Here is a 26,405-nt window from a genome sequence, read left to right as displayed (position 1 = left end):
ATAGCCGCAATTGGTGTAGGGGGGACGGGTTGGTTTGGACTTCGGTTCCTGGCACTCCTGCGGAAACTGCCTTGGCTCCTTACAGAGCGCAAAGCCTACGTAGTTGTTCTGCCCGAGTGCCATGACCCAAGTGACTATGGAAGATTTGGCCAATATGCTAGGGAATCTCCAGCTAGAAACCCAAGCTCTATTACATAGAGTTGACGCCTTGCAGAGAGAAAGACGGGCGGAGTCTGAGGGAGGAGGAGCGGGTCCCAGCCCTGCGTCTCAGGTCATTCACATATCCACCCCTCAATCCGTCCCATTAGCCCCACCGGAACGTTTTTTTGGCGACACGGCCAAGTTTGCTGCTTTCATTAGCCAGTGTCAATTACACTTCATGTGTAAGGCTAGTTGTTTTCCGACTGATCAGTCAAAGGTGGCCTTTGTCATCTCTTATTTGGGAGGCTCCGCTGCTAATTGGGCCGTACCTTTAATAGAGAGGAATGATCCCCTTTTACAAGACTATCCCACCTTTAGACATGAATTGAAGAAGCTCTTTGATAAGCACACCTTCACGCATTCCGCCGACACCGAATTGTTGTCCTTAAAACAAGGAACGAAGGACTTGTCCGTTTATATCACCTCTTTCCAAAGACTAGTCGCTGAAGGCCAACTGGTCAGGTGAAAAACGTAGCGCCCTATTCTATAGGGGGTTACGGGAGGATCTAAAGGACGCCTTGTCTCAAGTAGTGGATCCGCCGGACAATTGTCCTGATCTTATTGACTTAGTGGTCAAATTGGATCATAGAATACAGGAGCGAAAGAGGGAGAAAGGGCGTTCCGACCCCAAGACATATGTCTATCAAAGAAAAACCGAGGCTGAAAAGACATTAGATGAGGTCAAGCCAATGCAGATAGGGTCTATCAAGGGACCCCTGAGTCAGGAAGAACGTCAACGTAGAAGGGACAAAAGCTCTGCGTCTATTGTGGCAAGTCTGGACCTTTTTTGAGGAATTGCCCCGTTAAACCATCCCAAAACAAAAAATCGGAAAACTAGCCAGCCCGACACCATGTGAGACTAGGGTTTCGGGTAGTTCTGGTCTGATAGTCTCATCTCTTGACACACAATCGGATCTGCCAAGCCATTTCTTTTTGCCTGCTCGGTTGTATTTTGGGGGAGAATGATTGAAGTCCTTACCATGTTGGATTCCGGGGCTACTGGAAATTTTATGGATACCGATTGGGCCAGTCAACATTCCATAGAGTCTACACCCAAGGGAATATGAGAAAGAGTCACTACTATTGACGGTAGTGTATTGAAATCAGGGCCTATTACCCATCAGACTGTGCCCCTACAGTTAACCTTGGAGCAGGGACATCATGAACACCTGACATTTGATTTGATCAAGTCCCCGCAGTTCCCTGTGTTGCTGGCCTTACCCTGGCTTCGCACCCACAATCCACAGGTAGACTGGGTTAAGGGCACTCTAGAGTTTAAATCAGAAGCCTGTAAGGAACACATGAGAGGGTTAAAGGTAGAGAACACGCTTGCTTCTTCTAGTTTCTCTGGTCTGGCTTTGGAATATTCCGATTTACAAGACATTTTTGATGAAGCACAAGCAACCAGCCTTCCACCTCATAGGCTATATGACTGCCGCATAGATCTCCACGCAGGGGCTAAGATACCCTGCAGCAGAGTGTATTCCCTCACTGAAAAAGAGAATCTGTATTTGCGGGAATACCTTGATAACATGCTCAAGATAGGTTTTATTCAACCGTCTCGCTCCCCAGCCTCTTTGTCTCTCTTTTTTATCCCTAAGAGGGAGGGTGGTTTGAGATGCTGTATTGATTACAGAGCATTGAACAACATAACGATTAAGAACAGGTACCCTCTTCCCCTGATTTCCTCTCTCCTTGACAGAATTAAGAATGCTACCATCTTCACCAAGCTAGACCTTAGAGGGCATACCATCAAGCAAGTTTGCGGTATATTTCCGAGTCTCCCCTTTTTATTTTGGGATACAGTCATTGTCCCCGGTGCCGGCTGTCTCCTCTCAGAGTTCTTGTGCGGGCCCCTTGCCTACACGTTTGCGGATCCGCCTTTTGGCCGGACTACGGTTCCGTCAAATGGCCGGCCTTGCGGGGTGTGGGTTGTTCGTGCCTACTACTGGATTCTGGGAGTTGTGGTCCGCCTGGAGGTACATTCCTTTTTTTTGTTTGTTTGATTCCTGTTTCCATATTGAGTCTGCTGCACTTCCTGGATGCTGGCATTCGTCACAGTGCTGGGGAAAAGACGACCTGACATACTATTGCTGTGATCCTAGATAGCTCCATTGTTCATCCACGTTGTTTAGCCCGTTGCTTTCCAGGGGTAAGAGAAGTACAGCGCTATATATCATTATTCATTGGCGTGTGGCATACCCCATAGTTACATGCTTTCATCCATGACAGGCATCCCGTGGTACTTAGACACTGTGACCGTTTAGGAATACAGATTGATCCCTAGAATCCCAGGTCACCCCTTGTCTTTACCAGGTAATAGGCAATATATATGCAGAGTAATATAAGCAATGTTTGTTGCTTGTTGTTGTACTAAATAACCATTCCTTTTAGCACCAGCTTCATCCAGAGAGAGAGAGCCGTCCAAGAAGTCCAGTGTCTCTTTCCCCTCTTACCTTGTTTTGTTCCCTCCTTTCCCTCCCGATCACCTTTGCGTTCTAGTGTTTGATAGCCGCAATTGGTGTAGGGGGGACAGGTTGGGTTGGACTTCGGTTCCTGGCACTCCTGCGGAAACTGCCTTGGCTCCTTACAAGAAACTAGGTCTCAACTATAACTACTTACTGGCTTTCGCTAGTAATATATATATATATATGAAGGACAAACAATGATGTGAGGATAAATTGGTCATAAGCCCATCCAGGGCGTCATTGTAACGTACTGAAACATTGTGATGATTTCATGTGATGTTTACGAATCAGTAGAATGAACGATAATTTTGTTCGTCTGTAATGATATCATTGTGGACAGTTGGATGTGAATGACTGTATATGACCATGCCAAGATGGCGCTTATACTTCTTGCAGTTCGCCCTCTCTCTGTGTCTAATATTACCACGTGTGTTTGTAAAATGAAAATGGCTGCCTCAGACGCGCATTTTACCATCGATAAAGGCAAAACGCCGAAACGCGTCTGGTCGCTGTGGGTTTTTGAAAATAAAACTGTGAACCTGCTCCTGAGAGTGCTTTCTCTTTTCTTTGGAACACGAGGCAAGGCAGAGCTTTAATTCACGGCGGGTGGCACCGCCCGCGAAAGCACCCGTCCCTTGAGTGCATGAAGTAGGTGCAAAACGAGGCAGCTTCAATATATATATATATATATATATATATATATATATATATATATATATATATATATATATATATACACACACATATATATGTATCCTACTGTTGGTCGCCAGCAGGTATAGTTAGAACCTATTTTCCATAGGAAAAGCATTTTTTGATTTGCCAATATCTTTGGTTCCAGTTGACAAATTTTCGCGAAATTTTCAAAACTAATGGCCCGCTACGGTCAGCTCCTGTATTTAACATTTCGGGGTGATTCGTCAAGCAGGGGCCGAGAAAAAAGGGAGGTCCAAAAATGCGTTTTCCTCATGTTAATTTCCATAGGACAAATTAGAACAGGCTACAGCCCAAACTGCTGAACGGAATTATGCCAAATTTGGCAAAAAGGTAGCTCTTCGTTCAGAAAGCGACCTTTTTTTTAAATGGTGTAAATCCGTTCGGTAGTTCCTGAGAAATTAAAAAAATAAAACTTTCGATATATGAGTACCTAGGAGGGTTCGCGAACCCTCCGAGCACGAGCTGACTTCTGATTGGCTGCCAACACTCCAAACCAGGAAGTGTTGGCAGCCATTTTGTGATTCGGTAACCGAGCCACAAGAAAAGGGGAGTAAAAGTGAAAAATGAAGAAAAGGGGGCAAGGTAGAAACACCCTGACCCCCTAAGCCTGCTGAGGGGGTCCCACGAGGACCACCAGGGCCCAAAAAAGCATTTTTTTTTTTGACGGACGAATTGGCGTGGGTGCGCGAATCCGACTGAAAAAAATGTAAAAAAATGAAGCACGGGTTCCCATGCTTCGTTTCTTAAAGCCGACGGATGGGCCAGGTCCAGGGGGCAATTCCAAATTATTCTATGGGGGCCCAAGGGGGCCCCTGCAGCCCCGGGAATCGCCACCTCCCTGAGGCTTTCTTTAATTATATGTGAGGGGCACACGGTCCCTTGCAGCCCCGGGGGCGCCACCACCCAGGGGCTTTGCTTTATAAATGTGTGGGGGGCTACAGCACCCTACACTGCCCTGGCCCCCCAAGCCCCGGGGACCACCACCTCCCCGGGGCTTGGAGGGGCCCTTGATGGCCCTGGGGACCGCCACCCCCCAGGACCGGCTCCTGCAATGTCCTGGGTGCCTACCCTCGGGACATTGATGTTTGCTATGGCAGGGTGGGAGCACGCCTCCCGCCCTGCCATGGCAAACTCTGCTTTGCTTCGTTCAAGCGAGAGCAGGAAATCCTGCTCTCGCTTCAACAAAGCAAAGCAGGATTGCTTTTGAGCAGGGGGAGCTGCATGTCAGCAGCTCCCCTGTCTCAAAAGCAATGCCGGCTCCCGCAGGAGGCGGGGACCGGCGGGACCGTGGGTGCATTGGGACTCCCCTCACGGTCCCCAACGCAAAGGGCCAGCCCCGTGGGATGGGTTCCTTAAAAAAAGAATGTCCTGGCCCCGGAGGGATGGGGTCCCCCTCCTCAAAAATAAAACAATTAATGTCCAAGCCCCAGGGGAAGGGGTTCCAGGGGCCAATAGTGGCCCAGGGAAGGGGGGCCACGCGGCCCCCCTTCCATATAAATATTTTAAAAAAGAAGAGGTCATGCCCCGGGGGATGGTGTCCACGGGCAAAAAGTGGCCCAGGGAAGGTGGGTCACGCCAACCCTTCCCTCTAATTATGTATGAAAAAAGGAGGCCATGCCCCGGGGATGGGATACCCAGGGCCGAAATTGGCCTCGGGAGGGGGGCCGTGCGGCCCTCTTCCCGTTTTTTCAGGTCAGGCCCTGGTGGATGGGGTCCCCAGGGCCCGAAAAATTGTAAAAGAAGGGGGGCCACACAGCGCCCCTTCTAAAAAAATAAATAATAAAAGCCGGCATCACGCCAGAGGCCCCGCCCCCTTCCTGCATCACTCTGCAAATGTGCCCCTGGCATGTTGTATGATGGGAAATTAAGTCCCCATGAATACTGAGGGTCCCTGGGGGCCAACTAGCCCACCAGGTACCTCCAGTAAGCACCACATAGCTGGTTTGCAGAGAGGTGGTCCGAGGTCATGCCCCTTTTTACACCACTCTGCAAATCCACCTCTTGGCACACTGCAGGTGGGGCAATGAGGTCCTCTTGTGTCCTGAGGACCTCAGGACACAAATGGACTTCATCCCACAAGCAGCAGTGCGCCAAGAGCCGCGTTTGCAGAGTGGTATAAAAAGGGGGCATGGCCTCGGCCCACTTTTAGCAATCTAGGTGTGTGGTGCTTACTGGCGGTACCTGGTTGGCTAGTTGGCCTGCAGGGACCCTCAGGAATGAAGAGGACTTAGTACCCCAACTTAGAATGCGCCAGGAGGCGGGGAAAGGGGGCAAGGCCTTTGTCCACCTCTCAGCAGTACCACTGTGTAGGGCCTACTGGAGGTAAGACGTAGGCTAGTTGGCCCCTAAAGGACCCCCAGCAGCGAAGGGGACTTCCATCCCTTTCCAAGAGCGTGCCAGGGAGCATGTTTCCAGAGTGGTGGGCAAAGGGGGCATGGCCTGCTATAAGAACTTAGCAATCCTGCTGTGTGGGACTTACTGGAGGTAATAGGAGCGGTATTTGGCCCCCAAGGTTGTCGGTGGGGGCCAACTACCCTTTTTGTTACCTGCAGTAAGTCCCACACAGTGGGATTGCAAAGATGTCCAAGGATGACATGCCCCCATTTCTCCACCACTCTGCAAACGCGCCATCTGGCAGACTACGGGATGGGGGGTGAAGTCACTTTACTCCTGAGGGACTTTGGGGGCCAAGAAGCCGTCTTGGTACCTCCTCTAGGTCCTATGACACGGAATTCCTGAGCGCTGTTAGGAGGCTCAGCACCCTTTCTCCACCACTCTGCAAATGTGACTACTACTTAAAGAAGCATCTTTCTGCAGTTAGTAGTTAGTAGGTAGTTTTAATCCCCCTGCCATATTATGTACTAGGGCCTTACAGAGGAGGTCATTTCAATCACAGGGGTACCCCAACGCATAGTGTTCCCTAGATTATGTAGATGTTTTCACTGTAGTCTAAGTGTCTTTTAGCATATCACTGGCTCTAGGCCTGGTTAGTCAGAGTCAGTTACCACAGTACCCGTCAGCAAAACGTTGGGCGCACAGGATGACTTTGCAACAATGCCTCTTTCTGCTCCTCTGTTGGGTCTTTGTGCACATCTCTTGCTTCTTTCTGCACCTATCTTCGTCTTTCTGGACTTCTGTTGCCTCTTTCTGCATTTCTCTAGCTTCTTTCTGCACCTTTCCTCCTCTTTCTGCACATGTCCTACCCTTGTAGGCATAGTTAGAAATTAGCATTAGCATTAGCATTTAAAAAAAACCTTTGAAATTCACTGAAAAAAACACAGGTTTCAGGGACTTTACAGTTAGAAATTAGCATTTAAAAAAACCTTTGAAATTCAATGGAAAACCATAGGTTTCTCAGGCGTTATAGCTAGAAATTAGCATTTAAAAAACCTTAAAAATTCCCTGAAAAAAGCACAGGTTTCAGGGACGTTATAGTTAGTTGGACATTTCACTCGAATAAAACCAGAGAAATGTGTCCATTATAGTTAGTTCAGCTAACTATAACTTGCGCCCCCGCAATGCACTGCTGATGACGTCACATATTACATCATTCATGACATGGTCAGTAACATCACTGATGACATGTCAAATGAAATCACTGGTGACATCACTGATGACATCATCCACGTGATAATCTGATACATCTCCTCATACCCTGATATAACCTTTGATACACCTACTCTAAAATATAGACCATTTTCGAAACCATAGACACACCAATTCCAGTTACTACATACCCACTCACTTGACTCGCGTGACAGCTGCCCCAGCCAAGGGGCGTCCCGGCGCTAGCAGCACAAAGACATACAGTCAACCATCAATACAGCACTATCATATGCACTCATATACCTAAACAGACACTCTCACACACTACCCCTCATCCATAGAGTTACTCACACACCTAGTCAGTCATGCAAATAATCAATCACACTCCCATGTACTCACCCATACAGTTATACACACACCACCTCACTTATTCAAACATATACTAACACATACTTACACTCTTACACCATAACTAATACAAGCACACACTCATCCATAGAGCCACTCTCACAATCACTCACTCTCGCATATAATAATGTATATACTCCAAAACTCACATATACTGCCTTTCATATATGTAGTTACTCACACATGTACCACTGAGACATCTAAACACTCACCAATATACCCATACACACACTCACCCACCCATACAGCCCTTCACAGATATACTTTTGAACCCATACACCCAGTGACTCACCCATTCACACATCTATGCAAAAAGTCACACCCCCCACCCACCCACACAGACACTCAGGCACTGATACAAATACTCAGACAACCAATGAATAACCCACATAGACACTTATTTAGCTACTTACCAACCCATGCAACAGCTTACACACCAACTGACAGACTGATACAGACATTTATATAGTTTAGTCAGTAACCCATGCATTCAGTAAACACGTATAATCACTCACATATTCAGTCAGTCATGCACATACTAAATCATCCATTCAGACACTTATATACCCACTCATTCTTCAATACACCTTGGCATATAAATATACACAAAACATATTTTACAGTAACACGCAGTCACTGGATGATGTCATCAGTGATGTCATTTGAGATATCATCAGTGATGTCATCAGTGATGTCACTGACCATGTCATGAATGATGTAATATGTGATGTCATCAGCAGTGCATTGCGGGGGCGCGAGTTATAGTTAGCTGAACTAACTATAACAGCCACATTTCTCTGGTTTTGTACAAGTGAAATGTCCAACTAACTATAACGTTAATGAAACCAGTGGTTGCAGTGAATATATGTATATGATCAAGGCCGCTTATTCGGCTGAAACGCGTTATTGGCAGGCAAAGACAAATAAACAATTGCAGGACGTACTTGAGGTCTGCGCTCCTTCTTATATATATATATTCATGCTCCAAGTTGCCCGAGCAAATGAGCTGCACTCCACACACATTAGGCAGCAAGCCTTTATTGCGGGTATAAACGTCCTCTTGGCTGCTGATACCTTTAGACAGTCATTTCCTCGTCTTGCCTGACGCGTTTTCAAAAGTTAATCTTTCTTCCTCAGAGGCTCACGTTGAAATGATTACGTGCAGCTTGGGACTTCAATCCTATTTAATACGGCAATTCGACGCCCCCTGATGGCCGGTCAGATTACATACTGTGGGGCCTTTTGGGAATAGAAGTCCCTATAATATTTCCACAAATGGTTCCACTATTTACTGCCAAACGATTTTGAGGTCAGCAGCCAATGCACTTAATCATTTCAACGTGAGCCTCTGAGGAATAAAGATGAACTTTTGAAACGCGTCAGGCAAGACGAGGAAATGACTGTCTGAAGGCATCAGCAGCAAAGAGGACATTTATATCCGCAATAAAGGCAACTTGGAGCTTGAATATATATATATATATATATGCAGCAATACTCCACAGCAACCTCAGGTCCTAGGAACGGCGAAGCAGGAAGACAGACCACAGGATCAGGAAGGTGAAGATTATTTATTTTTAGTTTTTAAGTGGCAGCATAGACGCGTTTCGGGCTCAGGAGCCCTTGTTCGCAAGCGGAGAACATCAACCAAACGCCATAGTGTGATATTTAAAGAGATACTATCCTCACCTTCTCTGAATGCCGGTCACATGACAAATAGGCATAGTAAACAGACTGTCCAAAAAGGCTGATACAACTTATTGCTGCAAATTAATTAGAAAACCAAACTTGGGCAGCATTAGCAGAAAGCATTTTTTTAAAAGCATAAATGCAAATGGTAAATTATATGACTGTATAAATACAATAAATACAAAAGGATAAATCCTAAAAACCTTATACATTGTTCAATGATTTTTTGTTGTATCGAATTCAATATTCCCTTCAAATATGGACAGTGAAACATGTATACTCTTAGAGGGTATATGATACACAATCTCTAGTAAAAAACTAGCAGCAAAAATGGTCAATGTGCAAAGCTGTGCAAAAAGTGCAAATTGAAAAAATGAGTGCAACATAGTGCTATAAAGTGCTAACTGTGTGATGAATATCAACTATATCCAATAGTTGTAAACATATAGATTACATTCTATTTAGGAAAAGTCCTGTTCTGATATCTCAGTATCATCAAACACAGCTTAAAAGTGCATACAGTGATAATATAAAAGTAGAAACGAAAGGCAAGTGGAACTTTTCGCGGAAAAAGACTTAGAAAGTAATTGATTTTCTAAGCTAAAAAATTATTTCATACATTCCATTGAACCACTGCTTTTCAAAAAAAGGGGAGGGGTTGTAAGTATCTATAGCAGCAAAAATAGGCACCTTAAAAAAGGGGCCCATTACTAAAAGGTGTCAGAAGCAAAAACTTGTAAATCGCAAGTCGAAAGTCATCAGTGCAAGAAATGTACCCCTATACTCTAACCATAGTGCAAACATGCCATGTGCAAATCTGCTAATACATAGAGTATAAAAGTACACAAATATATAAATAAAAAAATACCAAAATACAGAAATGCGGATACATTGGAGGAAAAGATTCATACGACATCAAAAATTATTTCACATAGTATTCTAAAGACAACAATGTGTGTGGGAGCATGGGGAAATGTAGATCATAAAAAACTGTGCATGTCCTCCACATTGTTCAACCCATTAGGCCATTTACTATCGAACTCCAAGATCATAGTAGTTTCCAATTGACTTAATCTGAGTTCTCTGTTCGCTCCTCTACGTAGTTTAGGAATGGCCGCTACCACATAGTATTTTAAAAATGTCAAATTATTGTCGTGAAATCTCTTAAAATGGCGTGCCACAGGATAAGATTGATCGCTGTGTAAAATTGCCCTAAGATGTTGTAAAATCCTGACATGCACCTGTAGCTTGGTACTTCCAATATAGTTCAAGCCACAGGTGCATGTCAAGACGTACACAGCATGATCAGTTTTGCAGTTGAAATTACCAGCTATAGCAATTTCCTGAGAGCTAAAAGGAGTTTGATAATGTGTCTTCTTTACACCAAATTTGCAATCTCTGTATGTGGAGCATTTGTAAAAACCACGTGTAGGCTGTAACCACATAGATTTCAGGCTCACCTCAGGACTGGTTTTATCTAGAAGTGATCTATGCTTTTAGCCCTTCTGAAGGTGATAAGAGGAGAATTAGGTAACTTGGACCCAATCACAGTATCAGTCAAAATTATGGGCCAATTTTTCTTGACAATGTTCCTAATTTTTTCCCCCCTTATATATATATGACCTACTGGTGGTCGCCAGTAGGTAGTTATGGTTAGGACCTATTATCCATAGGAAATCCGCAACATTCTATTTGGAATAACTTTGGTGCTGATTGACGAATCAGCGCACAATTTTCCCAACTTTTGGCCAGCTCCGGTCCGCTCCTATCCTGAAAATTTCACGATGATTCATCAAGCGGGGGCCGAAAAAAAAGGGGGGTCTAAAAACACGTTTTCCCCATGCAATTTCCCATAGGATCTTTAGCCGCAGCTACAGCCCGAACTGCTGAACGGAATTACACCAAATTTGGCAAAGCAGTAGTTCTTGGTTCAGACTCGTGCCTTTTGCTTATTTGGTGTAAATCCGTTCAGTAGTTCCTGAAAAAATGACAGTTAAAGTCATTTATAAATCTATGGGCGCGGTGGATCCGCTGACCTATCCGCGTACTCTAAGCGCAGCCTATGCGCACCCTGCCATGCATGAGCTGTATTTTAATTGGCTGTCAACACTCCAAATCAGGAAGTGTTGGCAGCCATCTTGTGCCTCGGTAGAACCGAGGCACAAGAAACCAAAGAAAAACGTTGCAAAACGCGAAAAGGGGGCAGGGTAGAAACACCCTGCCCCCCAGGTCTGCTCAAGGGGTCCCACAAGGACCCCCAGGACCAAAAAAAGCATTAAAAAAAAATTGGCGAGATTCATGCCCCCAGCGCGAATTTCGGCAGAAATTAAAAAAAAAGAAGGGCAGGCTCCTGCGCATCTTTGGTTTTTAGCCCCCAGGAGGCCAAATCCAGGGGGCAATGGACTATATGTAAAGGGGGGCCCAGAGGGCCTCCCAGCCCTGGGGACCGCCACCCCCTGGGCCCCGGGGCTTATTAAAATTGTGTGGGGGGCTCTCAGGCCCCCCAACCCCGGGGGCCGCCACCCCCGGGGCTCCTTCAAAGTACGTTTGGGGGCTCTGAGGCCCCTTCAGCCCCGAGGACCGCCACCCCCGGGGTTTTTGAAAATTATGTACAGGGGGCTCTCAGGCCCCCCCAGCCCTGGGGACCGCCACCCCCCCGGGGCTTAATAAAATTGGGTGGGGGGCTCTCAGGCCCCCCCCAGCCCCGTGGACCGCCTTCCCCTGGGCTACTACAAATTAGGTGTGGGGGGGCTCTGAGGCCCCCCAGCCCCTTGGGACCGCCACCCCCCAGGGCCGGCTCCTGCAGTGTCCCGGGGTGCCCACCGCCGGGACACTGCCATTTTTAATGACAGGGCAGGAGCCTCGCAGCTCCCACCCTGTCATTGCAAACTTAATCCTCCAACTTAAAACGCACCCTGTGGCGTGTTTGCACAGTGGTGAATGTAGGGGGCGGGCCCTGTGGCGCGTTTTAAGTTGGGGAATCAATTCCTCTTCAATCCAGAGGTCCCCTGGGGGCCAACTAGCCCACCACTTACCTCCACTAAGCGCCACGGAGCTGCGTTGCAGAGTGTTGTAAAAAGGGGCGTGGCCTCTGAACAACTCTCTGCAACGCAGCTCCCTGGCGCATACTGGAGGTACCTGGTGGACAAGTTGGCCGGCAGGGAACCTCAGGATTCAAGGGGACTTAATCCCCCAACTTAAAACACGCCACTGGGCGTGTTTGCACAGTGGTGAAGGTAGGGGGCGGAGCCTAAGGTGATATGTGTGCAAACACGCCCTGTGGTGTGTTTTAAGTTGGGGAATTAATTATTCATCAATCCAGAAGTCCCCTAGGGGCCAATTAGCCCACCAGTTACCTCCAGTCAGCGCCACGGAGCTGTGTTGCAGAGTGTTGTAAAAAGGGGCATGGCCTCTGAATACCTCTTTGCAATGCATCTCCCTGGGGCATACTGGAGGTACCTGGTGGGCTAGTTGGCCCCCAGGGGACTGCAGGATTGAAGAGGAATTAATTCCCCAACTAAAAACGCGCCACAAGGCGTGTTTGCACACATGTCACCACAGGCCCCGCCCCCTTCCTTCACCATTGTACAAATATTCCTCTAAAATCAGCCGAACTACGATTTGCGATTTACTCACCTGTTATCAGGAGAGAACCCAGTGCTGCATCTTTTAGCCCAGCACAGACCCTGAAAAGTAATTCTAAACGTACTTACTAGTAACTTGTATTTCCTTCCATAGGTATCCTTTGTGTGGTTTTCACCAGAAACGTTTCTGTCGATTTTTGAAACGTACAAATATTCCCCTAAAATCAGTTGAACTACGAATTCCGATTTACTCACCTGTTATCAGGAGAGACGTCAGTGCTGCATCTTTGAGCCCAGCACTGACCCTGAAAAGTAATTCTAAGCGTACTTACCAGTAATTTGTATTTCTTTCCGTAGGAATCCATTGTGTCATTTTCACAAACTAAAAATATTCCTTAAAAATTGCCTGTATGACTTAAACGCAGTCTTTCGACTGTTTACAGGAGATGCACCCGTGCTGGATCCAGGATCCACCACTGAGTAAGAAAAAGTAACGCTAACACTACTTACCTAATAAGTGAATTTCCTCTCGTAGGATAACATTGGTGATTCTATGTGAAAAAGTTTCTAAGTGTCAACTTTTAAAATACATTAAAATTCCTTAAAAATCACTACTGTAACCAAAACATTTTTACACAACTGTTTATAGGAGATGTCCCAGGACTGAATCTTGGATCTAGTCTTGTGGTTAGAAAAGTAATCCAAAAAGTAACTAATTGCATTGAACTAGAAATTCACATTGTGCTCAATGTTGCATTGTGTCTGAAATTGTGTTATGCATTACAACAACTGGAACTACTGTACTTAAAAGTCTATTGCCTATTTGCAAAGTATTTAAACTAAAGTAATTCATTCTGAGAAAGTATATTTTGTAATGTAATTATAATGTAATTTAAAAATAAAATATCTAAAAATAAATAGTTTTGAAAAATGTAGTAAATCAGTATCAAAAAAAGAAATATAAGAATTAATAGATTTAAAAATTGTCATTTGCAAAATCTTTGAAATTCACTGAAAAAAACATAGGTTTCAGACATGTTGTAGTTAGGAATTCGCATTTAAAAAACCTTTGAAATTCACTGAAAAAAACATAGGTTTCATGACATGTTATAGTTAAGAATTAGCATTTAAAATACCTTAGAAATTCACTGAAAAAAACATAGGTTTTAGGGGTGTTATAGTTAGTTGGACATTTCACTCATACAAAACCATTGAAATTCGCCCGTTATAGTTAGTTGTACTAACTATAACTCGCGCGCCCGCAATCCACTGCGGATTATGTCATATATTACATCATTCATGACATGGTCAGTGACATCACTGATGACATCACTGTTGACATCATCCACGTGACAATCTGATACATCTTATCATACACTAGTATAACCTTTCAACACTCATTATAAAATATGTAGTACCATATTTGAAACCATTGACACACCAATACAACTTTCTAAAAACCCACTCAGTGATTCCTACATCTACAAAACATCTAAACACTTACCTATAGATTCACTCATACATGCTAACAAAGATCAATAGAACACTATTAAATATACTTATACACCTACATCAACATTACACACCAGCACACATCCTATTCACTTATGCAGTCATCCTACTCACTTATGCAAACAATTGATCATACTTATATTTACTAAGCTACACACTTACACACACACCACTTTATTCATTGATATAGATAGTAACTCATACTTAAGTGTGTTATAAAATCACTATTACAAGTATACAGTTACCCATACGTCACTCATACAATCACTGAGTCTTATGTATACTTATTTATATACAACACTGTTACATACACTGCCTTTTATATTCCTAGTTTCTTGGACATGTATCATTGAGAAATATATTTACTCATCACCACACCCATAAAGAGATTCACTCACCCAAACAACAGTTTCCACATACAGTCTTAACCTCATATACCTACTAAATCAACAATTTACACATCTTTGGACAGTCACACACCTCCCACCCAACCACACACACATTCATTCACTATCCCATACAAATACTCACTTAGCTAATTAATAACCAATATAGACTTTCACATAGCTAGTAACCTACTTATGTAGTAGTTTACACAACAAGAGATAGAGTGGTACAGGTATTAACACAGTTTAATCACTATCCAATATATTTAGTGAGACACTTTAAATTCGTCACTTATACAGTCAATCACATTGCTACTAAATCCTCCATTCAGACACTTATACATCCACTCAGTCTTCAAGGCAGATTGCTATATATATCATACTTATTTAAATATTAAACCAAACCACATTCACTGGATGATGTCATCAGTGATGTCATCAGTGATATCATTTGAGATGTCATCAGTGATGTCACTGACCATGTCATGAATGATGTAATATGTGACATCATCAGCAGTGGATTGCGGGCGCGCGAGTTATAGTAAGTACAACTAACTATAACGGGGGAATTTCAATGGTTTTGTACGAGTGAAATGTCCAACTAACTATAACACCCCTAAAACCTATGTTTTTTTCCAGTGAATTTCTATGGTTTTTTAAATGCAAATTCCTAGCTATAACATATCTGAAACCTATGTTTTTTTAGTGAATATATATATATGTATATATTATATATATTTTGTAACTAAATATAGATGTATGTGTATACATATACATTTAATTGAAGAAAACAAGGGTTAAAGTGACATTATAGTTAGGTTTTGTAATAATTAAAAAAAATATGTTTAAAAACACAAAAAAACTTAAATTCACCAGTTATAAATTACTTAGCTAACTGTAACTTGCGCCCCCACCATGCATTGCTTATGACCTCACATATGGCATCACTCATGACATGTTAAATGTCACGCTTGATTACATCACTGTTAACATCTCAAATAGCATCATTGTTGATGTCACTAGGATCTACATTGGACAAATATAATAAACATGCACATACTTAAATGACACACACCATCATGGTCTTCGCCTGCAACTCCAGACACCACCATTTACATTGATTCATAATGTCTATACATTTTCCAAAGCTTGTCTTGGGCCATATACCATCAGCTATAACTCCCAGAACCATACATCTCTCCCCAACATCATACACCATCAGAAGCATCTCCTGTAGCTTCAGACTATTCCCAGTCCCCTCTACACTATGCACAGCCATGTACATTTCCCCCAACTGGATTATTGTTGCTTTCTAAAGTCAGCTACATCTTGTATAACTGCAACTCGGCTAACAGCATGATATTCTGTGACCATTGTTAGACCTTTCTGTACACTGTTACTGTCCTTCTTTCTAGACCTTTTTGATGACACTGTTAGTCCTATCTAATTAAAATGAAACCTATGGACCATGGGAAAGAATGCTCACATCCACCTATTCAAGGATAAAAAAGACCACAGGCCGATTTATACATGCAGTTACAGTCTATTAGAAATGTCTAGAGCTCCAGTCACCAGCTCAGTCATACCTGTGTTATCATGCCATATACGAATTTTCCAGATCTCTCCTAGGTTGGCATCAGTCTCCACTTGAAAGATATCTTGGCTGTTTCTCTGGAATGCCCAGGCTTTGTCTAGGTGTCGGGAGCCACTTTTGTTCAGTCCATATAAACTAATTCCTATGTGCGCTGTGGTTCCTACAACACAGTAATGGGAAGCACAGTTAGGTAAAGAAGAGAGTTTTCAAAATCCCAGGGTGCATGGAATACAATACTAAGGTTGTTGCAAATGTGATTCAAAAACCTTCAGAATATCACACCTGGTGCACAATGAGACACTGATGACTTATCTGGGTGGATATTACACGTCCAAGTTGTTTCAGATAAGTGCTTGAAATGTTCTGAGAATATTATGAACAAAGCATATGAAGAGCAGCAAATCTCAAAAGCAGTAGGCAGTAGAAAGTAATAAAGATATTTCATCCTGGTAATCAAGGCTTACTATGGACCTTGCATAGTATTTAACATCATTGTTCAGTCTGAGTAAGATGAGAATTTGTATTTTTAAGGCAGGTGATAATATGATACTGAGGTTCTCTCAGCCAGAGTAAAATACACACTGTAACTATCTCTAGCAACCTGTGTGAATACACCATCAATACCTCAGGGTAAACAGCTTATGAAGTGTTCCTTGTCTAAAATTGCAGATCATCAAATATGACTCTCTGTGTACACAATTTCATGTTATTCCCACTCTGTACAATTGCACATCTCTGCCACCACAACCCAGCTCCCCATGATTTATTGACAGAGAACTGCCAAGAGATCACAACTCTCCTCAAAGATCCACCACTAGCATCTAGCTCTTCCTGAAGCCTCCTAGAGTAACATAACTAAAGACCAACTTTCCCTGGTGCTTCATTATTTCATCACCAGACCACAATCTGCCCTTACATTTCCACAGACCTCCTCTACTGAATACACATGCTACATCAGAGCTCCACCACCAGATCAGAACTGCCCCAAGTGTTGCCTCAGAGCTCCACCACCTGGTGTTTCCATGGTGCTTCACCAACAGGATCTAACTCATGGAGGCACTTACAGCACAACCCACTGTGGACTCACAATATCCCTGTGCTACCAAAAATCTCTACTACACAAAACCTCTCCATGTGTTTCTTTAGGGCTAAACCAACAAACCTCAAGTTCCCCCTTTGCCTTTCAGAGCTCCACAAAATGACATCAACTCTCCTCTATTGTTCCTTGTAGTTTCACCTTCATACCCAAACGCTCCACTGTGCTGGTGCAGAGTTCCACTATCATATTCCAACTATCCCTGGTGTTTCATCAGAGCTGTGCCACATCACATTAACTCTTTCTGGCGCTCCTACAGAGCTTCACCACCACTCCATTGGGTTTTCTGGCAAGTCATGACTAACTGCTCTGCTGTTGTAATCTCATTTTCTTTAATTACATTCTCACAGTATAACCACCAAAATAAGGACTCAGAAGAGTTGGTAATTGCCTAATTGCTTACTGCAAAACCTTGTTTCTTTGTCAAAACTCCTGGCATTCCTTTCCTCCCAAATCCCCTTACAACTGCAGTGTTTGACATCTATGAGACTTGTATGTAGCAGGAATACACCCGAAAGAGGAGAAGGAGCTATCCTGTAGGTCCTTTAAAATATTTTATTTTATTTTTTTAATAATTGCCTTTGGTTAAAAGCAGGTTTAGTAGTCTGTGAGATGAGGCTTCAATTTATTGTGTAAGGATGCTGACAAGGAACAACTGAACATGGAAGAATGAACAATAAGTGAGTAATCAAACTATTACAGCTTATAAGGTCTGCACACCCATTTATCAATGAATGAACGCCATACTTGCCTGGGAAAATTAATATACACTGTTACACTGTTTTTGCACCCCTCAGAAGGTAGCAAACATCCTGACTCAACCCACCTGAGCCCCGCTTCCATCCGGTCTTCACCATGACCCAGTACTTGTAGCGCCCTGGCTGCCCGCAAAGAGGGATAATGCCTACACGAGTGATATCAATGTCATCCAGTTTATGGGAAATGAGGACCAAAACCAGGTAAATGAAGAAGAACCCAGCACATGTGATGAGCACAAAATGGCTCTGCCGGGAGCCTGGACTCTGCAACCAGAGAGAGGAAAAAGAGACAGTTATTGGCAAAGCAAGCAACTTCGTACTGGCATATTTTCTTTTATTTGTTTTAGATATTGAAATAAAGTAGTTAGTAATAGGAAAGCAAATATAACATGTGATTACCAGAGACACTTATTAAGTATACCCTGAGGGCAATGTCCTATACAAATACAAAGTCACAAATATGAGTAATAAAGAAATTAACTTACACAAGGAAGAAACATGGAACATGTGAAATTACAAAACAACTATTCGATTCAAGTTTCTCAGTATGATAAAGTTATACAAAAATAAGTCAGCAAAGCCCATAAGGCCTGGGACATATTCAATGGAAGATAATTCCATAATCATAGAGCAAATATACAGAATAATTGGTAGGACTTGTAGATGGTCAACAGCTTTAAACCTAGCCTCATAGAATCCTCCTGTTATCTTGAACTTGTCAGCAAATTAAATATGTTTATCATACATCTGGGCCTTGAAAGCTGTGGAGAAACGTCTGAACTCAATTCGAATGTTTAAGGGCAAGCAGTGCAAAGTAAACAGTGCCAGTATAATGTGATTAAATTTTCTATAAGTATGTATTTGAGGCCAGATGTATGAATATCTATTGCAAAATACTGGTCGAAAACTGCGACCAATATTTTTTGGACCAGTAAAGATTTTTAAGAACCAACCTACGTACTTTAGTCTGTTCTTAAAAATCGGAATCGTAGTGGGTCAAAATGCAATCTTCGTCATGATTAATAGGATCACTGACATAATATCGAGTGACAGAATATCGACTAGTAAAAATATTGAGGAAAAAATATCTACAGACAAAATATCAAGTTTGTATCTACAAACAGGTAAGTACAAAAATATCGAGTACAAAATATCGTTTACAAAAATATAGTTTTAAAAAATATCAACTTCATTAAAAACAGTGTTAAATTAAATTAAAGTAAAAAATTAATTACTAAAATATACTTAAAAATACTTAAATTAACTTATAATAATTAAATAGTTAATGATTATAAAAAAAATTACAATCATATTTGTTAAAACATATATATATATAAACATAATATAATTAAATAATATCCAATATTATAACCGTACGATAGCAAAAGTGTAAAAAATACTATTCCAACTCCACAGAGTGCAACTGTAGGGAAAGCGTTGGATAGCGTAGGGGTAAAAATTACTATTCCCACTCCAGTGGGTGCAAAAGTGAGGAAAGCGTTGGATAGCGTAGGGGTCAAAATTACTATTCCCACTCCAGTGGGTGCAACAGTAGGGAACGCGTTGGACAGCGTAGAGGTAAAAATTACTATTCCCACTCCAGTGGGTGCAACAGTAGGGAAAGCATTGGATAGCGTAGAGGTAAAAATTACTATTCCCACTCCAGTGGGTGCAACAGTAGGGAAAGCGTTGGATAGCGTAGGGGTAAAAATTACTATTCCCACTCCAAATAGTGCAACAGTAGGGAAAGCGTTGGATAGTGTAGGGGTTAAAATTACTATTTCCACTCCAAAGAGTGCAACAGTAGGGAAATCGTTGGATAGCGTAGGGGTAAAAATTACTATTCCCACTCCAAAGAGTGCTACAGTAGGGAAAGCGTTGGATAGCGTAGGGGTTTAAATCACTATTCCCACTCCAAATAGTGCAACAGTAGGGAAAGCGTTGGATAGCGTAGAGGTAAAAATTACTATTCCCACTCCAGTGGGTGCAACAGTAGGGAAAGCGTTGGATAGCGTAGGGGTTAAAATTACTATTCCCACTCCAAAGAGTGCAACAGTAGGGAAAGTGTTGGATAGCGTAGGGGTAAAAATTACTATTCCCACTCCAGTGAGTGCAACAGTAGGGAAAGTGTTGGATAGCGTAGGGGTAAAAATTACTATTCCCACTCCAGTGGGTGCAACAGTAGGGAAAGCGTTGGATAGCGTAGGGGTAAAAATTACTATTCAAATTCCAAAGAGTGCAACAGTAGGGAAATCGTTGGATAGCGTAGGGGTAAAAATTACTATTCCCACTCCAAAGAGTGCAACAGTAGGGAAAGCGTTGGATAGCGTAGGGGTTTAAATTACTATTCCCACTCCAAAGAGTGCAACAGTAGGGAAAGCGTTGGATAGCGTAGGGGTTTAAATTACTATTCCCACTCCAAAGAGTGCAACAGTAGGGAAAGCGTTGGATAGCGTAGAGGTAAAAATTACTATTCCCACTCCAGTGGGTGCAACAATAGGGAAAGCGTTGGATAGCGTAGGGGTTAAAATTACTATTCCCACTCCAAAGAGTGCAACAGTAGGGAAAGTGTTGGATAGCGTAGGGGTAAAAATTACTATTCCCACTCCAGTGAGTGCAACTGTAGGGAAAGTGTTGGATAGCGTAGGGGTAAAAATTACTATTCCCACTCCAGTGGGTGCAACAGTAGGGAAAGCGTTGGATAGCGTAGGGGTAAAAATTACTATTCCCACTCCAAATAGTGCAACAGTAGGGAAAGCGTTGGATAGCGTAGGGGTTAAAATTACTATTTCCACTCCAAAGAGTGCAACAGTAGGGAAATCGTTGGATAGCGTAGGGGTAAAAATTACTATTCGCACTACAAAGAGTGCAACAGTAGGGAAAGCGTTGGATAGCGTAGGGGTTTAAATCACTATTCCCACTCCAAATAGTGCAACAGTAGGGAAAGCGTTGGATAGCGTAGAGATAAAAATTACTATTCCCACTCCAGTGGGTGCAACAGTAGGGAAAGCGTTGGATAGCGTAGGGGTTAAAATTACTATTCCCACTCCAAAGAGTGCAACAGTAGGGAAAGTGTTGGATAGCGTAGGGGTAAAAATTACTATTCCCACTCCAGTGGGTGCAACAGTAGGGAAAGCGTTGGATAGCGTAGGGGTAAAAATTACTATTCAAATTCCAAAGAGTGCAACAGTAGGGAAATCGTTGGATAGCGTAGGGGTAAAAATTACTATTCCCACTCCAAAGAGTGCAACAGTAGGGAAAGCGTTGGATAGCGTAGGGGTTTAAATTACTATTCCCACTCCAAAGAGTGCAACAGTAGGGAAAGCGTTGGATAGCGTAGGGGTTTAAATTACTATTCCCATTCCAAAGAGTGCAACAGTAGGGAAAGCGTTGGATAGCGTAGAGGTAAAAATTACTATTCCCACTCCAGTGGGTGAAACAGTAGGGAAAGCGTTGGATAGCGTAGGGGTTAAAATTACTATTTCCACTCCAAAGAGTGCAACAGTAGGGAAAGTGTTGGATAGCGTAGGGGTAAAAATTACTATTGCCACTCCAGTGAGTGCAACTGTAGGGAAAGTGTTGGATAGCGTAGGGGTAAAAATTACTATTCCCACTCCAGTGGGTGCAACAGTAGGGAAAGCGTTGGATAGCGTAGGGGTAAACATTACTATTCCCACTCCAAATAGTGCAACAGTAGAGAAAGCGTTGGATAGCGTAGGGGTTAAAATTACTATTTCCACTCCAAAGAGTGCAACAGTAGGGAAATCGTTGGATAGCGTAGGGGTAAAAATTACTATTCGCACTAGAAAGAGTGCAACAGTAGGGAAAGCATTGGATAGCGTAGGGGTTTAAATCACTATTCCCACTCCAAATAGTGCAACAGTAGGGAAAGCGTTGGATAGCGTAGAGATAAAAATTACTATTCCCACTCCAGTGGGTGCAACAGTAGGGAAAGCGTTGGATAGCATAGGGGTTAAAATTACTATTCTCACTCCAAAGAGTGCAACAGTAGGGAAAGTGTTGGATAGCGTAGGGGTAAAAATTACTATTCCCACTCCAGTGGGTGCAACAGTAGGGAAAGCGTTGGATAGCGTAGGGGTAAAAATTACTATTCAAATTCCAAAGAGTGCAACAGTAGGGAAATCGTTGGATAGCGTAGGGGTAAAAATTACTATTCCCACTCCAAAGAGTGCAACAGTAGGGAAAGCGTTGGATAGCGTAGGGGTTTAAATTACTATTCCCACTCCAAAGAGTGCAACAGTAGGGAAAGCGTTGGATAGCGTAGGGGTTTAAATTACTATTCCCACTCCAAAGAGTGCAACAGTAGGGAAAGCGTTGGATAGCGTAGAGGTAAAAATTACTATTCCCACTCCAGTGGGTGAAACAGTAGGGAAAGCGTTGGATAGCGTAGGGGTTAAAATTACTATTCCCACTCCAAAGAGTGCAACAGTAGGGAAAGTGTTGGATAGCGTAGGGGTAAAAATTACTATTCCCACTCCAGTGAGTGCAACTGTAGGGAAAGTGTTGGATAGCGTAGGGGTAAAAATTACTATTCCCACTACAGTGGGTGCAACAGTAGGGAAAGTGTTGGATAGCATAGGGGTAAAAATTACTATTCAAACTCCAAAGAGTGCAACAGTAGGGAAAGCGTTGGATAGCGTAGCAGTAAAAATTGCTATTCCCACTCCAGTGGGTGCAACAGTGAGGAAAGCGTTGGATAGCGTAGGGGTAAAAATTACTATTCCCACTCCAGTGAGTGCAACAGTAGGGAAAGCGTTGGATAGCGTAGAGGTGAAAATTACTATTCTCACTCCAGTGAGTGCAACAGTAGGGAAAACGTTGGATAGCGTAGAGGTAAAAATTACTATTCCCACTCCAGAGAGTGCAACAGTAGGGAAATTAAATACTTCATCTATTATTTCAATCAATATAAATTAATATCTATCAAAAATTAATTAAAAGTAATTACAAATGTAATATAATATAATAATTAATCAATTAAAATTACAAATTAAATTTAATTATTACAATTATTTAACTATTAATACAAATTAATTACAAATTAACAATTAATAATTTAACATTTAAAAATGTATTTACAATAATTTCAATTTAAATACAATTAAATAAATTGATTTATTTAATTAATTATAAATAAATAACTTCCCATTCTATTCCCCTATAAACCCACAACCCACTACAGAAAATAAATTATTAAATTAACATAATTATCAATTAATCAATTAAATAAAATTTTTTAGCAATCTAATTTAATTAATTACCCATAAAAAAGTAATTAAAAATTAATTATAAAACAATACCAATAAATAGGTTAACATATTTAATTAATTATAAAGAAATTACTTCCCACCCAATTCCCCTATAAACCCACAACCCGCTACAGAAAATAAATTAGTAACATTACCATAATTAGCAATTAATCAATTAATTTTAATTAATTGCCAAATATAAATTAATTAACAAATAATTAAAAATGAATAACAATAAATAAATTTACATATTCAATTAATTATAATTAAATTACTTCCCACCCTATTCCCCTATAAACCCACAACCCGCTACCGAATTAAATTATGCAAAAATAAAAAAAAAAATATTTCATTATTTAAAATTATTTATACTATAAATACACACTTTTAACACATATAATAACATAAAAAACACTATAAATAATTCAATATTATTAGAAAATTCGATAATTTTAATAACCTATATTATATTCTTCGATATTTTAACTGTCTATATTTTTAACATTCGATATTATATTACTTACCTTAAAAACAATATTTTTGATGTCTATATTCTGTCCAGTCGATATTTTGTCCATTCGATATTTAAAACTCGATAATATGTCCAGTCGATATTTTGTAGTCGATATTTTGACTGTTCACCGATTAAGGATAAGGTAGGTTGCACATTGCGGCTCAATATGACTGAAGGAAATCACAGGAATGGTGGCCTGTTACAATCAGCAGACCATCATGTCTGTCATTTATTTTCAATAAAGCATTTTCTTTTTTTAATGGGCTCCTAATCCTTGAAGGAAATTGATTATGTTTAAAAAGAATAGTTGACTGTTTTTTTTGTTTGTTAAAGTCACCCATTAAAAAAAAAAAAAATTACATTCATAAAGCAAATATATTAACACCTGCTTTTGAGGTTTTATCAGTAAAATATCAATGTTTTGTGACCGGATATCAGTTGTAAAACATTAATACATACGATACCGATTAAGTATTCTGAAGGGACACCAACAACATGCCTCTTGAGATTTTGAATAGGTATCCATTCGGAATCCCATTTTAGGAATAAGAAAAACTTTTCTGATTGCTAAAATGGGATTAGTACATAAGAAAAAGCATTTTAACAATTGCAAACACTAAGGGGTCGATTCCGATTCGGGAAAAAAAATGTCCGTACGATTTGTAACCGGAGCCCTCTCCGTACGAATCGTACCCGTCCGTCCGAGTCGCGAAGTACTATTTGTATTCCGTGAATCCGTCCGAATCGTCGCGATCCGTAGGTATTGCAAGGCTGAAACCGTGCACCGTACGACTCGTACACATACCGTACGACTCGTACACATGCCGTACGACCCGACGAGTACGATCCGGACCGGGGTATGAGGACGCGATTCGTACGGTCCACGTCAGGTAAGGGCGAGTCGTACGGAAAATCACACAAACACATACACACCGTACGGTCCGTACCCCCCATAATCATACGATCGGTGTACGAGCCGTACCCCCATCGTACAATGGGGGTACGGCTCGTACACCGATCGTACAATGGGGGTACGGCTCGTACACCCCATGATCGCAGGGTTACGGTGTGTACCCCTGCGATCATGGGGGGTACGCACCGTACCTGGGGGGGCCGTTCCGTACCTGTTTCGGAACGAACTCTGCTTTTACGGCTGTTTTCAGCTCCCGTAGAAAAAGGGTCGTACGGTGCGTACCCAACACGTATCGTACTTGCTGGGTCGTAAAAACCAGCCGCAACCGTACAAATGTCGCGTACAGCGGGTTCCGAGGGAGAATCGTACGGAGATTAGAGTCGTGCGGTGCCTTGTACGACTCGTACGGAGTACGGCTCCTGGTACGAATCGTACTTCATCGTACGTACGGGACGTTTACAGGTACGATTCATACGGGGGAAAAACGCTCCGTACGACGATTCGGAGCGCTTTTTACCGGATCGGAATCGACCCCTTAGTTGGAGGGTTTATAACTGGCAAAATGGTTTGAACATATGATCCTTAATTAGAAGCAGTGTATATGAACGAAGAAAGTGCGACAGCTGGTACGCTAATGAAAAAAACAGTGCTTCCACCAAAGAACAAGTGCCTCAACAGTAGTTGTGTGGAGCCAGCAAAAAGGATTTGATTTTGCACTCAGCAGGTTTGGTTGGTTTGGAATCTCATCAGCATATTGCTTGAACTACAAGTCGGAATTAAAGGAAAGCTGTTGGAAGTCACAGTAGATACAGGTTTTAAACTAGTACTGTGTAGAGTATATGCTTATACATTGTTTGTATTTACTGAACCTTTAAGTGGTATCTCCTTTGACCTCCTTAATAGAATGTGTAGTCCTTCTAGGTTCTATTTAGAATGCATGTATTGGGATAAGTTGGTGGAAGAGCAAGTATCACTGACCCAGGGCTGTTACTCTGGAATCAAAATTTACCTTTGTAGCATTTGTGCGAGTGGTCACTCCAATCTGGCGATGTGCGACTTGAACAGCCCTCCGTAACCTAAGAAGAGTCATGCGGAAGGATTTTGCTTTGCATGAGTCTTCTCTGTAATCGTCTGATTACCATGTGATGCAGTTTTATGGAGAATGCAAGAATTTGGACTAATGCATCTGTTGAGGTACAAGATTTCCCAATTTGGTTAAAGACAGTCTGTATATATCCGAAACAAGTAACCATGCGGATCACCAGATCAGCCAATCTCATGCTCCCTACTAATAGTCTTTTCTAAGGCTGCACTAGTGTTTGTGCTGTATGGCAGTTAAACTATTACTACATGGGGCCCAAGCTCATAGTGAGTGACTTGTGGTATATAGCTTGTGGCTTTCCTCTAATGCTTCTCTGAGAACTGAGCACGAGTAGACCATTAAGGCTGACATCTGCATGTCGCACAAGTATCCCTGGGAGAAGAAATGTGCAGTTCTTTAGAGGCGAAAAGCTCTACACAAACAGAGTGGCATCGACAAGAAGTAGGCGCCGGAAATAGCAGTTTGTTTTTCATCACTAGCGGGGCTCGGAAAACATGGCGCCCGTGTGAGGAGCGGTAGCGTGCGTCCTCGGTGAAGCCCTCCGCTTCCTTTCCCCTCCCTCTCTCATGGATGCACGGAAGGTCGCGGTGCCGCTGAACGGAAAGGCGCTGCCTCTCTGAGCCGTCCAGCGGATGTGTTTTGGGGCTTCG

General features: G+C 42.4%; 1 protein-coding gene across 1 annotated transcript in view; it reads right to left on the bottom strand.

The window, feature by feature from the left end:
- Window positions 1-26,405, bottom strand: part of LOC144769444 (polycystin-1-like) — a 640,821-nt gene that overhangs the window by 291,160 nt on the left and 323,256 nt on the right. Inside the window, exons 33-34 of the mRNA XM_078653538.1 lie at window positions 18,025-18,220; window positions 16,095-16,262 (exon numbers count right to left, since the gene is read on the bottom strand). Coding sequence (XP_078509664.1) covers window positions 16,095-16,262; window positions 18,025-18,220 — 364 coding nt within the window. The remainder of the gene's footprint in view (window positions 1-16,094; window positions 16,263-18,024; window positions 18,221-26,405) is intronic.

Source organism: Lissotriton helveticus, chromosome 7 (genome assembly GCF_964261635.1).
Source record: "Lissotriton helveticus chromosome 7, aLisHel1.1, whole genome shotgun sequence".
Taxonomy (NCBI): domain Eukaryota; kingdom Metazoa; phylum Chordata; class Amphibia; order Caudata; family Salamandridae; genus Lissotriton; species Lissotriton helveticus.
This window is presented reverse-complemented; position numbering and strand designations above follow the sequence as displayed.